The 17,805-nt window shown below is 35.4% G+C and overlaps 1 protein-coding gene across 1 annotated transcript in view; it reads right to left on the bottom strand.

The window, feature by feature from the left end:
- The window catches only part of BNC2 (basonuclin 2), a 285,256-nt gene that overhangs the window by 222,530 nt on the left and 44,921 nt on the right, over positions 1 to 17,805 (bottom strand). The window contains 1 exon segment of the mRNA XM_032213999.1: positions 1,013 to 1,042. Within this exon segment, the coding sequence (XP_032069890.1) occupies positions 1,013 to 1,042 (30 nt within the window).

Genomic DNA, 17,805 nt, shown 5'->3' with positions numbered 1-17,805 from the left:
AGAATATTGTTCTTTAAAAATAATTGGGAGGTGCAGTAGCTAGTAGTTGTTAAGGAGTACCATCATTTCTAGAGTTATTTTTACAAAACTATTATATAAGATCCCTGGCAGAAATAAAGTAATGAAGAAGAAGTAATCGCTGCCCATGGAAAAGATTCAGGAACTCAGTGAAAACCAAGATGCTGAATGTAGGAAGTGCAATCTTATTTAAAAGGCACAAATAGGAAAAAAAATCCTACTAAATATTTTACAAGACAAAACCATGCAGAGGTGACTCAATAGAGAACGGATTATCTTTGAGAGCATCAAGCCACCAGTGTAGTAAACTTGTTAAATTTGAAATAGCAACAAGTCATAGAAGAGGGAAAAATTGTTTGGAATGTGGTGTTTGAAAAGATATGTAAATATCTTGTACTAAAAGACAAGGGTGAGCGCTCACATGTTGCAAGGTAACATTACAGGATTATCAGAGATCAGTCAACAGAAATAGCATTTTTATTTACTTGGTGTCAAGTGTGACATTGCTTTTTGAAACAGCTTACAATTTCAACTTCAAGTCTCAAAAGTCATGTGGGATTGAACTTCATTTATACATAACACAAGGGAAGTTCACACACACCCCTGAATTAGACCACTTCAGAAAACACATATGTGCATATAATGCGGGACAGGTCATGAGGTTCCCCACTCACCCACAATATCCCTAGCAAATGCTTTCAGGTGGGTTGGATACTACCACTGCTTTTAAAAATCTTAGCAGATGCCTCTGTTAGTTCATATACTCTGCTGGCCTTGCCTGCAGTTCTTCCCTGCTGCATATGCTATTAGTGGAACACACACATTCAACCTAGATAATGTATACTTAATCTTTAACATGTGATATATGTCTTGATAGATGGCATGCAAGCATCTTAATACAAAGCATAACAAGAAAAGGAAAATGCTTCCTTAACACCTCACTTTCATGCCAAACATTTTAGACAAAAACGCCCTGCATTTTTTTAAACATCACTCTTGTATAATTCTGCAAAATGTTATTACACTATAAATGCATTCCATTTACTCTTATCCATTTCACTTCTGGTCACAAGCTAATAATTTTTCCCTCTCTCTCTCTCTAAAATGCACACAAGCTGCTTGGCACATGTGCACAGCAAATGGAATATGAACTTCACTTAACAGCCTCATTTATTCCTGATGGTTTAAATTATTTCATCACAATTAATGACACCCCCCCCCAGCTTCCTGTGCAGTGCTGCCAGATGTTCAGAGACCACAAAGCCACTCGATTCTTTGACGGCTTGTGACAAGTTGTCCTCTGAAGGACATTCCCTAGGTGCTGGTTCCGGATGACACTCCCACTGTTTTGTGTCTCTCATGAACTCCCTGAGTCACAATGGCAAGAAGTGTAGGGAAGCATGAGAAACCCAGAATTGCTTTATTAAGGCTAGATTATGGGAAGTGTTTTGAATAGGAAAAAGCTCTTGCCTTGTGGGACAGGGACTTCAGACTTGCAGAGGGAGCACAGAGCCAAACGTCGTTGCTGACCTTCAAATATTCTACTTTTTATCACAGCATCCGATGTGTGTTTAGAAGGAAAAATGATTTCAAAATGGGCTGCTCGTCTGCAAATCACAGAGACACCCCCCCCACTTGAACATTTTCAGTGTGCTGTGACTTCAATAATTCACTATTCCCGCACATAAACATTGAATGATCCAGCTATGATTTATACTCTAGGGAATTTACAGTATGTTATGTTATTCTGAAGGGGCTACTGCTGAAAAAGAAATAGTCCCAGGTACATATTGGGATTCTTTCTATGTTCTTGGTACTTGCATGAAACAATCTACGTGAAGGACCTATTCCAAATGGCATTCATTCTCCCAACAACAACAACAACAACAACAACAACAACAATAAAACCCAGTACCTGATACTATGCTATCCTACAATACCACACCACACTTGCTCTCTCTTGTCTGCCTATCCTGAAGTTTTTAAGATGACAAGAATGTTTTCACTCATTTCTACTGTTGCTTTTTTATTGTTTTTATATTTTATGATATATTAGTTATGTAAAAATAAAACTAATCTTAAAACACACACAAATATTTATCAAACTGTAATTTTACAGCAGAAGAAAAGCAAATAACGTGCATTTATATAAAACTAGAGAAATACATATAGTCTGTTCCATTAACTGTTATGCGAACATAGGTTAGTTCCTCTAACTCTTCTCTAAAACTCTAAAATGTGGCTGAAAATAGAAGACAATTTTGCTCAGCCAAACTTAATAGAGAAACCCAGAGGCCACCCTACTGAACAGACTAAAAATAAAATGTATTTTTTTTAAAAAAGTATATATTTTATAGAAAAGTTTGAATGGTAAAACTATCAATATAAACAATTCCCTTGTTTCCTTCCAATTTTGTGTCTGGATATTTATTATTGTATAAGGTTTTAAGGAAAGACTTAGCCACTCACATTGCTAAAAATAATTATCTTTGAAACAACAGCAATAAAAAACCCTATTTTAAATTGCGGAAGTCTTTATTCTACTCCTCATCAGTGTTTACAAATTTTTGATATTGTTTCTGTTTGGCTAAGCTTTTGTTGTAATTTGCTCAATACAGCTAGTCCTTAACTTGTATCCATTAGTTTAACTGTTTGACGACAGTTCAAAGTTTATCTCAGAAAAAAGTGACCCATCCTTATAGTTATTACACTGCACCATTCCCCACAGTCATATGATCGCAACTGAGGCACTTTGCAACCAGGTTGTGTTTACAATGATTGCAGTGTCTTGCAGTTATGTGATCATGATTTGCAAACTTCGCAGATGGCAACCAAAGTCCATTGGAAAAGTTAGATTCACTTAACAACTGTGTGATTCATTTAATGACCATGAGATTTTCTTAATGCCAATAATGATTAATTTAACAAATCTGATAAAGCTGATTTCGGTCATGTGATGTCTCACTTAATGAACCCATCCCAGTTGTGATCATAAGCGAAGGACTGTATTTCAACAGTCATTAAAAATAGTTTAGTGGAGTTTATTAATAAACATTTGCAAGAGTTAAGTGTGTTTTGATAAGTCTGATAGCCATACAAACTGAGTTACATTACATTACATACATACTTCCACAATAATATATAAAGTAAACTAACATGAAATGAGCTCAGCTCGTTATCTAGAGGCATATATTATTAATATATTATGCCTATATTGAAATAACAAAAAGTAAAATTAAATTAAATCAAACAAAATGTAAGTTTAGTTATCCTTAAAAGGTAAAGGTTCCCCTCGCACATATGTGCTAGTCATTTCCAACTCTAGGGGGTAGTGCTCATCTCTATTTCAAAGTCGAAGAGCCAGGGCTGTCTGAAGAAGTTCCCGTCGTCATGTGGCTGGCATGACTAAATGCCAAAGACACACCAAAGTGGTCCCTATTTTTCTACTTGCATTTTTACGTGCTTTCGAACTGCTAGGTTGGCAGAAGCTGGGACAAGTAACGGGAGCTCACCCGGTTACGCGGCACTAGGGATTTGAACTACTTTTTTTCCACAATGAGGGAGCTCTTCAGGGGTCCATCTCTCAAAAAGGCTTTACCTGTTTGAGTCTAGATTGGTGGGGAAGGGATGTAGAAAAGGAACATGAGTAAGCTTTAAACTCTCATGTAGGGATATATTATTTGTGTGTCCCTGGCAGATGTGGAAGCAGATGAAATGGGCAAGGGAGAATCAAATATCCCATCACTGCAGGTTTGCTGAGAGGAGAGAACACCGCAAAGATCTCACATCTGGCAATCATTTGTCAATAGCTAGAAAAAGAGCGGCAGGAAACTTTTTGGCTCTTGTAGAAGATGAAAAAACAAAAACCATGCATCTCTCTCTCTCCCCCAACCCCCCCCCTCTCACACACACACACCCCTAATACAATGACTGCAACATTAATTGTACTCACCAAACTTTTCTTTTTTTAGAGAAAAGTATGTGTGTACTCAAAATGTTCTCTTTCTTTGATTATTGCTACTAGTTAACATTTCAGAGTTTATATATGCTTGGGTTTCCCCCTCTTCCAAATGAATCCTAGGCCCTATATTTGAAAATCAGAATCATTCAAGCATTGCTTGGTACTTTTGGGTAGAGAATCTTGTGGTTCAATCAATAAACAGAATTAAAATGAGAAACACTGCAGTATCTAAGGCCGTAATCTTCTGAACAAGTTTCAAATTTTAAAAGACCAGATGAAAAGGAAATGGAGATGCTGATACCATTGACCCTGAGAGATCAGGAGGATCTAGAATCAGCTAATTCTAGGAAAACAGAAAATTCTTATTTCTCAGGAGAAATAAGAATTCCATTGGCAGTGAATTTGGAAGTTTGGGATCTGAAGCAGTGCAACGCTTCTTTTGGGTTGCTTTTAGGTTAAACATTTATACTAAAGAAATATAATTAAACATTTACTAGCATTCTTTATTTTTTCCAAAGCAAGCTCCATAAAAAAAAACTCCTTTTGCACATATGCACAAAGAGGGAATAATTTCTGTTTTAATTTTTTTTTGTTCATTTGACAAATACATAAATTAGAGATAGATACACATAAGCCTTTTCCACATTATGAGACATATGTAATTATATATTTTCTAGAATTAAAAAAAAAACTATAATGGAAAAAAATGTCATTTTTAAATTGATATGTCTTGCTAATACCAAAAGAGATTTATGACTTTTTCTGCCGTGTCTAAAATTTCTGGGATTAAAAAGATAATCTAAGAGTTTGTTTATTTATTAGATTTGTGAAGCTGCTATTTTTTCATTCACTATGTCTAAAAACAGCAGTAGCTTCATTGAGTGTATCTGTCTATAAAGTATATACATATTTATTTTCAATAATAGTTTTTAATTTTCAGAATTATAGAACAAATAGCAGTAAGAATTTCCGTGCTTACTCTGTACCTATAAGATTTGCATACAAAAATACCTAACATATAGTACTCTCATCTTAGCATGAAGAATATAAAGTTGATGTTCATTCACAATGATTATGTGGAAAGTTAAAGAATCTTAAGAAAAATGTACCTGAGGTTAATTTTGTGAAAGAAATGTGTTGACTGTTGAATTAGCTGGCAAACTCATAATGACTAGAATCTATTACGGGCAATATATTTTCCAAATAATTAATTACTATGAAAATTCCATTATAGCCAGAATAGTTAAATAATTACAGTAAGCAGCATCTCATCTAAACATTATGGATATTTGTATTCCAATATACCTAAGGGAGAATAGAAAGCAATATCAAGAGAGTAATTCCTGCTTTAGAAACATCATAATATATTTCATAGAAATATTGGAGCATTGCCGATTCATTCCTTTTTTTCAATAAATGACCTAAACATTCCTGGGGTGGAATCTATCAAATTAAAATGGAATTTAATATTATTAACTAAACAAATAATGAGTATTAATTGCCAGAGACTGAATACAAGTAAGAGGCAAATATTCTATAAAAATATCTTACAGCCATGGTGGTATTTTTAGATTTGAACATGCAATATTCCCACTGATCATGCAAAGTTTTAAGTATCTAAATAAAAACCTGCTTTTATTTAGATAAAACTTTTAATTTATATAAGTCTAGATTATACCAGATTTTCATCTGAAATAGCTATGTTTGCCCTGATCAAGAATTGACAGGAGTAAAACTGATAAAAGCAGTTATCTGATCAAATAGATCATGGTTGGGAAGAACAAGAGTTATTTATATGTTATGCTTTGATTAAATCCTGATTTCCTATCCATTATTTTAAATAATTTTGGCAACAATTAGTTTTGTGTTGGTGAGCTTGCAAGATGTATCTGCTACATTCACATTTTACATTAAAAAAAAAATTTACGTTATTTTGTTTAGTGTTAAATTCTCATTGTTAAAAATTGCTTAAGAAATTAATTTACACAACAATTTCTCAAAACTAGCAAATTAACAACCCTAACCTTAAGAAAAATTGCTAAATTGTCTTTGATTTTACAAAAAAAATTAGAATATCATGGTCAATTAAATATTTGAGTATTTTAATTCATTAAATATTGTAGTTAAATGGAGCAAGGAATGTCGGTAGTCTTCTACCATTTTAATATCATAGAAACCAAATGACTAAGAATACCAATAAGGAACCCTTTTCCTGAACCTGAATTCCTGAATTACAAGTGTTTATTCATACAAATTTTCATACAAATTGCTACTATATTTGTTTTGCCGTTATATAAACATATATTAATATAAACAAATAATTTACTGTACTGCAATGCATATGCAACTCTCTAAAGCACTCTAAATGATGCCACGGTCTTGCTACACTTAATTACATGGATGGGATATCTTTGAGAGAGATGAAGGACCACTATCTTTTTGAGGATAGGTTTTGGATTCCATGCAAAAATTGATCGGGGGCAGAAGTGTATGTGTGGTTACATTGTTCACTCTACCCTTCTCTAATATCTGTTTCCACAAGGATTCCTACTCCCTGTAATTTTCAAATGGAGATTCTAAATCAAAGTTCCTCGTCTGGAAGAAATCATGTTGCAGAAATATACTTGAAAGTTTCATTACTTTCTTTTCATGCAGCTGAAAATCTCTAAGATTATGTTGATTTTCTTGATAGTATAACCCAACCTTCCAGGACCACAGGTGACATCCAGAAAACCTTGTTATCAAATAATCATTTTAATGTAATAAACTCGGTACATATTGGTTAATATCATATGAATTCTCTTTAATATTTAAATGAATGAGCACAGCAATAAAAATGAAACTTAGTTTTTTGTCCTCGCCCTATCTATTTATTTTTTTTAGAGTATGGATATAGGCCTCTGCTGGGAAATGCTGTACCTCCTGGTTTTACAGGTTATTGCAAGAACTACAATAAGGTGGAAATGCCAACTACAGGGTGACTTTGCAATGTCAGCATGTAATTAAGATACAAACTTAATTCAGGCATGCACAGTGATTCAGTATTACCCATAGTTAATGTGAACATTCTCTGTGCAATATGTTGGGCCACACTGACGGCAACATAGCACACAGTTTACAAGCTGAACACTGAGGGCATGATGAAAGCTGGTCTTAATGTTTAAAAAATGCAAATATAACAAACTACATGATAGCAATGAGATGTAATGAATGAAAAAACATGAGAAAGTACTGTATTAACACTGAGTTGAGATCCAGAAATCCCCCAAAACTGAACATAATTGCAAAGCTACAACCAATGTAGTTTTGAAAAGATAGTGTAAAATAATACTGGGTAAGATGTTTCCTTTCTGCCTTTGTTCCTATAACCAAAATGATTGTTTTGTACTTAAGAGTTTTTGAACCTTTTATTTATTGCCCAGGAAGATGGGAATTGTAACTTCGTAACTGATAAAATAATAAGAAAGCAAACTTCTGTCTTAGTTTAATCCTGGCAGAAAACATGTCACATAAATTGCAGTACCAAGCTGAGCTAAGCTGACCTTGAAAACCCAAAAAGATTTGGATCTGATTAATATTTGGAAGGGAGACCATCAGGAAATAAAAGAGTTAGCCTATGGTATCTCCAAGTATCTTGGCATCAAGCCACTGCAAGCCACCCAATGTCAAGGAACTAATCAGCTTGACCACCCCCCAAATTTTTTTTTTTTAAATTTCATATATAATAATTGTGGAGTTTTAGCCCACTTTCCCACATTCTTCCTTGAGCAAATGAAAATGAATTGTAATAACTAAATGGAATAGGGCAATCCACCCACATTCATGTCTCCATTTCTCCAGACTTAGTCTTTTTGTAGCTATTGCCATTTTTTTTGATACATTATGTTTCCCTTAAGCCAATGACAGCAGTGGGAACAATAAGTTCTCTTACAATTAAGGGACTTTTCAAGACATTACTCCCACTCTACTTATACTCAAGCTTCCTTTGTCAATCTCAGCACAAAGTGGCATGGCAGAGCTTATAGGACTGCTACTTCACACAACCGTTCTTCCAAGTGGGCAGCTGCCCTATGGACCCCTTCCAATGGCATCGCTTCTAGCACATTAAACAGCTAACATCTAGGAAGAAGTCTTCTCCCTTAACATCTGCTCTTAGGATTATTCCAAGCTTCTTCAAGGGATGTATTGCAACAATGCATGGTCCCCTGCACCAAGCATTTATTTCCAACAACTTTTTAAAGCTACTGCATCTTTCATTGGGTTCCTGAGGTTCATCTGAGCTGTCTTTGGTTGCACATGAATATGGAATGCAGAGTCACTCCATTCTGCAGGGGGGAAAGTGAAGCAAAATGCTTCTGAAGACGGTTTGCCAAAGAGGTGTGGCTATTTCACTAGTTTGTACTGTCCTAGTGTTTGCAATTGCCATCTTTTTGGATAAGGCATTGCATATCAGAACAACAAGACACAAGGACAGTTTTTTTCCCAAATGCCTTCTCTCTGCTAAACAACTAATTCCCACAACACTGTCAAATAATTTATAAGACTGAATGACTATTATTCTTCCCTTCCCTCCTAGTACCTATCTCTTCCCACTTATGACTATACCATGTTGCTTGTATCTTTACAATTGATATTTTTTTATTTGTTTCCTAGTATGATTTGATTGCTTATTAGTAACCTATTACTATCACTAAGTGTTATATCTTATGGAGTCTTGATGAATGTGTTCCATTTTATTTTTATTTATGTACACTAAGAGCATATGCACCAAAGACAAATTCCTTGTCTGTCCAATGAAACTTGGCCAATAAAGAATTCTGTCTGTCTGTCTGTCTGTCTGCCTGCCTGCCTGCCTGCCTGCCTGCCTGCCTGCCTACCTATCTATCTTTGCCTCACAAAGCAACTTTAGTTAAGCTTGAGTGTCATCTGAATGTGATGCTACAGCCCTATAATCTAGAGATCTCCTTATAGGAAAGATGGGCAGCATAAAAATTTACTGAATAAATAAACTAGAGAAAATTAGAGAAATCAGTAGAAACAAAGTGCTTGAAGCACATTTTTCAGCTTTTTTTCATTTCCTTTATTTGACCTGTAAGATTTTTACCTATCAATATTAGCAGCGATATTCTCATCAGAGTAAACTTTACTACCGAACTAATAAACTCTGTGTGGTATTTTTGAAACAACTTGATGATGTCTTTCCACACTAGAGGTATTTCCTATCCCAGGCTTATTGCTGTTATTCATATTCTCTCGTTCGGTAAAACACTTCGGGGAAGTACAAACAGTATCCACCCAAAGAGAAAACACTACAAATTGCTTGAAGTTTGAAGAATCAGATTAAAGAATTATCTATGTCACATCATTAAGTGACACCTAAGCTGTAATTTAAATTTAAGTGTTTAAAAGATTGAGAAATGTAGTTATTGAAAGGAATGCATGCGAAAAAATCTGAGCCGTGTGCTACGTTGAGAATGCTTTTCTACAGTGTTTTGCTTCTGCCTGTGATTAATTCTGATTAAATTCTGTTTTGACAAGATGGAAGGAAGAAATGTGTCAAGTGATTGGCTGACCATAACAGCAGCAATGGCACAATGTGACCATTCTTTATCAATCTCCTAGAAACATAATTTTTCTGTGGTACTTCATCCAGAATCCCTGGGGACTTTCAAAGTGCGCTAAAATTCTTTGGGAAATTATTAGCATTTGGTAATACTGCATCAGTGCAATATCACAATCAAATATGCACTATGCTTCTCTTCAATCTCCCCTTTATAACATTACACTATACATTGATACCATTTATTTATTTATTTATTTATTTATTTATTTATTTATTTATTTATTATTTATTTATTCTCATTCTCTCCCACCTCCCTCCTATTTTCCTTACAATAGCAATTCTGTAATTTGAATTGAATTGAAAGAGAAGGACTGGCCAAAAGTCACCAAGCTAGCTTTTATGCCTAAGGTGGCCAGCCATGAATATTCCTGTTTGAAATTTCAAATGCTACAAATGCTTAAGATTTTCAGTGTTTTCAAAAACAGTATAGAAATTGAAGTTGCATTATTTTTAATTAACGGATTTCTACCTGGCTGTATCTTGGCAATGTTTTTCTACATAACAGCTAGCATAGCTTATAATCACAACTTCTCTTTCTTTATAGTGATTTTATTATTATTATACAATTGTATCACAGCGGCCAGTTGTTTCGCCGGATTTGCATTGGTTACTAGTCGGGCCCCACCCAGGGGCCTAGGACGTCATAACGTATTTTCGTAATATGCGTGCAGTTCCAAGCAGTGCGGCTTTTTGCATTTGACTGATGGTGATTTTGTCAATTTTTAACTGTTTTAAATGTAATTCCAGTGCTTTTGGAATAGCACCCAGTGTGCCAATTACCACTGGAATTATCTCTGCTGGTTTGTGCCATAGTCGTTGAATTTCGATTTTTAAGTCCTGGTATCTTGCGATTTTTTCATGTTCCTTCTCGGCGACCCTTCTATCACCTGGTATTGCGATGTCTATGATTGTGACCTTATTTTTCTCAACCAGTGTGATGTCTGGTGTATTATGCGCCAGTATTTTGTCTGTTTGTATGCGAAAATCCCACAAGATCTTGACCATCTGATTTTCGGTGACTTTTTCAGGCTGATGTTCCTACCAGTTTGTTGCTGTTTTAATATTATAATTTTTGCACAAATTCCAATAGTTCATTTGTGCTACTGAATTATGCCGCAATTTATAATCAGTCTGCGTGATTATTTTACAGCAGCTGAGTATGTGATCAACAGTTTCATCATCATCATCATCATCATCATCATCATCATCAGATGATGATGATGATGATGATGATGATGTTAATCTGGTGAGATTTACAGCCTTTGGGGCTGGTTGGTAGCTCAACAGCTTGAGTCCTAAACAAGGACCTAGGAACTATTAAGGTAACATCGGAGGATATAAGCTGTTCCAAATAGGGTGGCTTTTTGTAGAATCAGAATTTTCAAGTCTGATAAATTTAAAATTTCCAAATAGTGAGGTAGCCCTTTAGGTATTGCTCCAAGGGCTCCAATTACAAGTCGCTCAACTTCAATTTACAAGTCCCGGTACTTTGTGATTTTTTCCTTGCTGTTTATCTTAAATTTGTGCATCTCTAGGTATTGCAATGTCAATGAACCATTCTTTTTTCTTTTCAACTATTGTTATGTCAGGTGTGTTGTGGGCCAAGTGCCTGTCAGTCTGGATTCTGAAGTCCCACAAGATCTTGACTTTCTCATTCTCTAAAATCTTCTGAACCTGATGGTCCCAGTGGTTTTTGCTATACTCAAATCCAAACTTTTGGCACAATTTCCAGTGAATGATCTTAGCAACGCAGTCATGGCATTGTAGGTAGTCAGTTTGTGTAATTTTGCTGCACCCACTGATCAAGTGGTTGACTGTCTCGTCTTTCTCATTACAGAGGCGACACTTGCTGTTGGTGGTAACATGTTGAATTTTTGCCTTCATGCAGTTTGTCGCTAAGGCTTGTTCATGAGCTGCCAAAATAAAGCCTTCTGTTTCTTTTTTCAGTGTTCCTGATCTTAATCAGTTCCAAGTTGTTGTTGTTGTTGTTGTTGTTGTTGTTGTACAGTCAAGGGTAGAAAGATTCTAAAAACTCACCTTTGCCTCTCTTATCTTTCTATGTTCAATAGATAAAAGGCAATTCAAATTAAAACTTATTGTCTTACTATGAAAATATATATCAAAACACAATGTGAAGGCAGTTGCTTGAAATATATTACACTATTCTATGTTTACATCACATTGTGATATTTCAAAAATTTGGACCATCTGAGATACATATATGAAGAATATAAAACAGTATCAGGACTACATATTACAACTTTCAAAATTAGGTAATGTTCCTTTGATCAGAAAACATATTTTGTTCATTAAAGCTGAGGAAGGAAGGACACATTTTGAAGCAAATGGTAAATATATTTGCAGAATTTTTAGTTCTTTAGTATTTGGATTAGATTGCACAAGTTACTGACATGTTACCATTGTTTAGAAGGTATTCTAATTGAAATCAATTGATGTCTATCACTATTTATTTTCAATTTTATGTTCAAGTAGTTAGTAGAGAATCGAACTGGAGAAACAGCTTTCTTCCATTTGAGCAGACCAATCAAACTTACCAAGAAAATGTTTTTGGTAATCATATACAAATATTTTGATAGAATGCAAAAGGGAAGAAGAAATAGAGGAATCATTTCTTCCTTAAAATAAGGTGTCCATATTCAATCTTAATTTTAATAATGATATTGAAAGGCATATACAGTATCTCTGGAAGAAGCTTCAATACTATATCCGCTTATCTGGAAATAAATTTAATTTTGAACAATAATGACTGATTAAAACTGGACAGACTGCGCTCTAAACATATTAGAGCGTACACTGGCACAGCTTGGAAGATACATAGAAATATGTAACTGCCTAGTGTCATAAAATTCACAAATGGACAGCTTCATGTCTTCTGCCACTTAAAGATCAAAAGCCTAGAGAAAGCACCCAATTATCATATGTACATCAAGGAGTTCAAGTGCAATTAAACAAAGGTGCTCTAGGGTTTTTGGCACATTTACTGCTTACATCAGAAAAAATTCAATTGCATTTGGCAAATCTATATTTTTACACTATGAAAGAGTAAGTCTTTAAAAAGCGAGCCTATGAATTAATTTTCTATGGGTTTAAAATATAGAAAATATAATACAATACAATACAAGGAAAGCTACAGATATGTGAACAAAGAATGAAAGGATTACAAAAAGGACTGCCTTTAAAAAGTTTAATCTGTTTAAGGGTCTTCTGGGAAGCAAACAAGAACCATGAAAAAAGAGTTACATAAAATTTATCTGCAATAAAGGAAACACATACCCCCACAACATACACACATATCACCAGCACTTTATTTGTATGTAATCTATTCATTGATTGATGTATTAGGTGTGCTGTAATTCTGTTCCCATTGTTATGCTTTCTTCCTTTCTTGGTTAATGTGGAAAACATGTGGAAGAATTGCATGCCACTAACAGTTTCTATTGGCAATATCTCAGGTGAAATGTGAAGGCTAGAAAGTTTTGCAATTGCTCTTAACTGACACCCATCTACTCTAGATTCATCACAAATAGTACTCATGCTTATTTGGCTTTGAAAATGTTTATATTAAGTAACCGAAGGATATAATGTCTCACTTTTTCTATAAATATAAAAAACGGCTTTGCTAAAAAATATCCTAGAAACAGAAGGAACCTTCCTTTTAAGGGAAAACCTTGGTAAATTAGAGCATATTTTAAGACAGAAATTATCATATTGTCATCACAGGTAAACAGGATGCTGACTTTTTGTGTAAAAGTGTGATACAGCTGTTGAAGGCAACATGGAAGAAAGCTAATAAAATTGGGTGTTTTCAGATAGATAGATAGATAGATAGATAGATGGATGGATGGATGGATGGATGGATGGATGGATGGATGGATGGATGATAGACAGAGATAGACAGACAGATCAATAGACACAAAAATTGGTGTCTTTGTTCCGCAATAACTATTTTGTTCTGTCCATTTTCTTCCTCTTTAAACATTGTGCTCATCATGGAATCAGAAATAGGAACCTGAAATTTTATACATATATATCCATGGGACAACTTTAAAGATTAAGAACTTTGAGGAGAATGGGAAAATTTATGGCTATTTATTTGTTTGGTTACATCCATGAAGCCCAGTCGCTGGGAATCCTTTTTAAAATTTGGGAAAACAGACATTTACGTACAAGGTAATCCAGTTAAATTAGGTATGCTTAAATTAGGTATGTCACCAGAAGGTGTGGAACTGAATTTTGCAAGGTTATTTTTTAAAGGAGTTTTAAGATGCAAATTCAGTGAGGAAAATATCAGGCAGGAGATATTGTTGGCTTTAGATGACTTCCAGTGTTTTTACAATATATTAGGCAACTTTTACCATAGTCACTTTGCAAAATTTTGGAAGACCTTCCTTTTCTTAATTCCTGAGCAATTGAAATAGCCCTTTTTTCTATTCACCAGAACTTTTATGTTATCATCTCCAAGTTTTTTAGTAGGTTTCTTAAGCAATTTTATCAAAGAATCATCAACCTTCCAACCAGTTTCAGATAGTTTCAAAATGCCTGTTAAAATAAAACTGTCCTCCCTTCTAGCTAGTTAGCTTGCTTGTTAATTAATTCTTTTTAAATGCCTCTCCAATTAAAGACTTAATCCTTCTAGTTCTTTTCACAATCCCAGAAAATAACAATTAGGCTTGATTTTCTCTGCCTAAATAAGCTGTTTGCCTCAGGGTTGAAGGGCACCATTTCTGTTTCCCACCTCGCACAGAGAATTGAAATGCCTAAAAAACAAGAACACCTGGCTGAAAAACTATAGGGCTATATAAAACTATATTGTAACCGTTTCACTGGGAATACACCTAGAGAATTATGTTTTTTGCTACAACTTTTGCGCTGAATTCGCTCATTCATTCATTCATGTTGGAAAATGGGCAGATAAAGTTTATAGCATACATTACAAATATGGAGTTACACAATATATTTATCCTCCTTTCTGTAGGAAATAGATGAAGCCATGTTTGTTACTACTGAACTGTTGCTGTTGCTCAGGGGCAGGACAGTCTCTTGCAGTATCTAGGAATTTGATGGCGAACCTATGGCATGCATGCCACAGGTGGCATGCAGAACCCTCTCTGAGGGCACCCAGACATCACCCCAGCTCAACTCCACCACGCATGCATGCGCGCCTCCTGCTGTCCATCTGATTTTCAGGTCCCTGCTGCATATGCACAGAGTGCATGTGTGAGATGTGTGTGCATGCATGTGGGGGGTTGCACATGCAGGGATGGGGGAGCCTGGGGGGCAGTGCTTCCCCCATGGCCCACTTTTTGTCCCAGGAAGCTTTAGTGAGGCCTACTAGGCCCAAATCGGGGCATGTGCGGTGTGGTGCCCCACTTTACAGCCCATTTTTGGTTCCAGGAGGCTGCAGGGAGGCCTACTAGGCCCAAAACGGGGCATGGAGGAATCACATGTGTATGCATGGGGAAAGCACGGGGGTGTCACGTGCACATTGCATTATGGGTGGGGGTGCGCATACACTTTCAGCACCCGATGACAAAAAGGTTAGCCATCACTGATCTAGGAGCTTTGATCAATAATGTAAATTAGATGTGCTAATAATACAAGAATCCCTTTTCATATGAGATGTGTTTTTATAGGAAATTTAATGCAGCAAAATCCTTGTTGGTTTCCTCCCATTTTTCCCCCTAGTGTAAAGGAATAGAAAGTCACCTCTTTGTGAATATGGGGCAATCTGCATTTGTCCACTGGTCTGGCAATTGCAATTCCATTATCAATGTGAAAAACAGCACATTCATATTGGTATTTACAGATAGTCCTCAAACCACAACCACAATTGTAATCCCAGATTTCTATTCGTAAGTGAGACAGTTGTTAAGTAAATTTTGCACCATTTCCTGATCTTTCCTTTGTTAAGGAAAGTTGTTAAATGAATCACTACAGTGGTTAAGTTAGTAACACAGTTGTTAAGTGAATCTGGCTTCCCCACTGACTTTGCCTGTCAGAAGGTCGCAAAAGGTGATCACGTGAAGTCCTGAGACACTGCAATGTCATAAATGTGAGTCAGTTGCCAAGCATCTAAATTTTGATCACATAACCACGGGAATGCTGCAACAATCATAAAAGTGAATAACGGTCAAAAATCACTTTTTTTCACTGCCATTGTGATGTTCAACCTTCACTAAATGAATGATCGTAAGTTGAGGACTACCTGTATATTGGGGATTCAAGATTTGAGCTGGAGAAAAATCTAGATAACATCAAGATGGAAGCAAACAAATAAAGATATCTAACTATTTGGAATACCTGAGATACTGTAGTAGCCCAACTTTTAAAAATATTGTATGTTTTTTGTTACAACATTTCATCAGAGGCATCTTTGTAAACTTTGATGTTATTTTGTAATTGTTTCAATTTCTCTTGGACCTATTCCTCTTCAGTTTAAAATCTGACCAGGAACGTATAATATAAATGGCAGTGAAGAGACCATTACTTTTAAATTCAAAATAGTGGTCTAGGCTTAGCAAAGACTTTACAGCTTATGCTAAGCTATAGTATGGTATTAAACACTTAGATTCCTATTTGCTACCTTTTTAAAATGCATGAAACTGTAATTAGCTTAATACTATCATCTGAAACTAAAAGGGTTTTTTTTAAATTATAGAATACACGTAGAGAGACACATATATATTTTTGTAAATATATATGGTAATGATAGCAAAAACACTATATGATCACTAGAGAAGGATAATAGAGTCCTCTATTTAATTATGACTCATTACTTTAGAGTTCTCAGGAGATTTAAGGTGTTCTCTTTTATTATCTTTTCCGCTGTTTATTGAAATCTGTTTTCTGCTTTTCATACTGTTAAAATTAAAACAAAAAGGTTTCTTCTAGTATGACAAAAATACTAGATATCAAATCAGATTTGGCTTTGTGACAACATTACAAAGTCAGTTCAAAGCTCAAGACTTCCTTTGCTTCTCTTAATAGGAAACCATGCAGCCAATTAACTTTGGCTACTATTACATGAGACAATTCAGAATAATGTTTTCTATTACCAAATGGGTTAATGTACGTTTCTACTCCTATGAAAAGTATTCCAAAGAAGCAAAAAAAAATATTGCAGACACTTAAATGCCATTTATTTTAGAAAATGTTGAGTAGGGTTTATTGCAATAATTATAAAAGTTTATAATGACAACAGGATAAAAATGAAATGCAAGGATATTAAAGTGGAAACATCCTCAGAACTCAACTTTATTTACCTGTGACATTTGCAAGCCTTAAATACAACAGATTTCACCTATCTGCAGATTTGATGGTTGCAACAGCTGTGCGGGGCTAAACTGATAGGTCCAGTTTGTGACAGTGGAAATCTGTAGAATCATACCTAGCAACACTAGGTGTGTCTGGCTTCTTGAGGCCTACCTGGAAGAAAAAGAGATGCTTCTTACTCTCATTCTTCTGCAGCTTCTCTAGATGGCCCTTCCCAGGGATGGGATCCTACCAGTTTAACAACCGGTTCACTGAGCTTGGGAATTACTGCTTGGGAAGGAAAACAGCTGAGGTACGACAATCCACTTTGCCGCACGATTCAGCTGAGAAGATAAAGGACACTTGCTCGTTGAAGCAAAATCAGCTGATCTTCGGAGTTACCGGTTCACTCGAATCAGCCCGAACCAGTAGAATCCCACCCCTGGTCCTTCCACTTTTTTTGAGCTACTAGAAGGAGTCAGGGAGAGCTATGAAATTCCAACTCTTGAGAATTTGTCACCTGAGAACAAATCATCTGATTCTGAAAACCTGCCTGAAACACAACAGAATTTCCAACAGAAAATGTTGGAAATATTTGTGTAAAAATTTCTGGCCCACATCTCTGCCACTGTTTTAATCCATAAGCTACCTCATCTGATTTTGATAACAAGAAGAAATAGCAAGGGATGACAGTTGCTCCAAATCCAATAATTACTGAATTCAGTAGCTTAATAGATATATCAAAGAGTATTTGAGACAAAAGGTCATTCTGCACTATTTCACAAGACTACCAAGGAGACAATTTTCTTGATTCTACTCTCTGAGACCTGTTCCACACATAGGAATAGAACAATGGTCCATTTTACACATAGTCCATGACTTACAAGCGTTCATTTAGTGACTGTTTGAAGTTACAATGACACGACTTTTG

Source organism: Thamnophis elegans, chromosome 3 (assembly GCF_009769535.1).
Source record: "Thamnophis elegans isolate rThaEle1 chromosome 3, rThaEle1.pri, whole genome shotgun sequence".
Lineage (NCBI taxonomy): Eukaryota > Metazoa > Chordata > Lepidosauria > Squamata > Colubridae > Thamnophis > Thamnophis elegans.
This window is presented reverse-complemented; position numbering and strand designations above follow the sequence as displayed.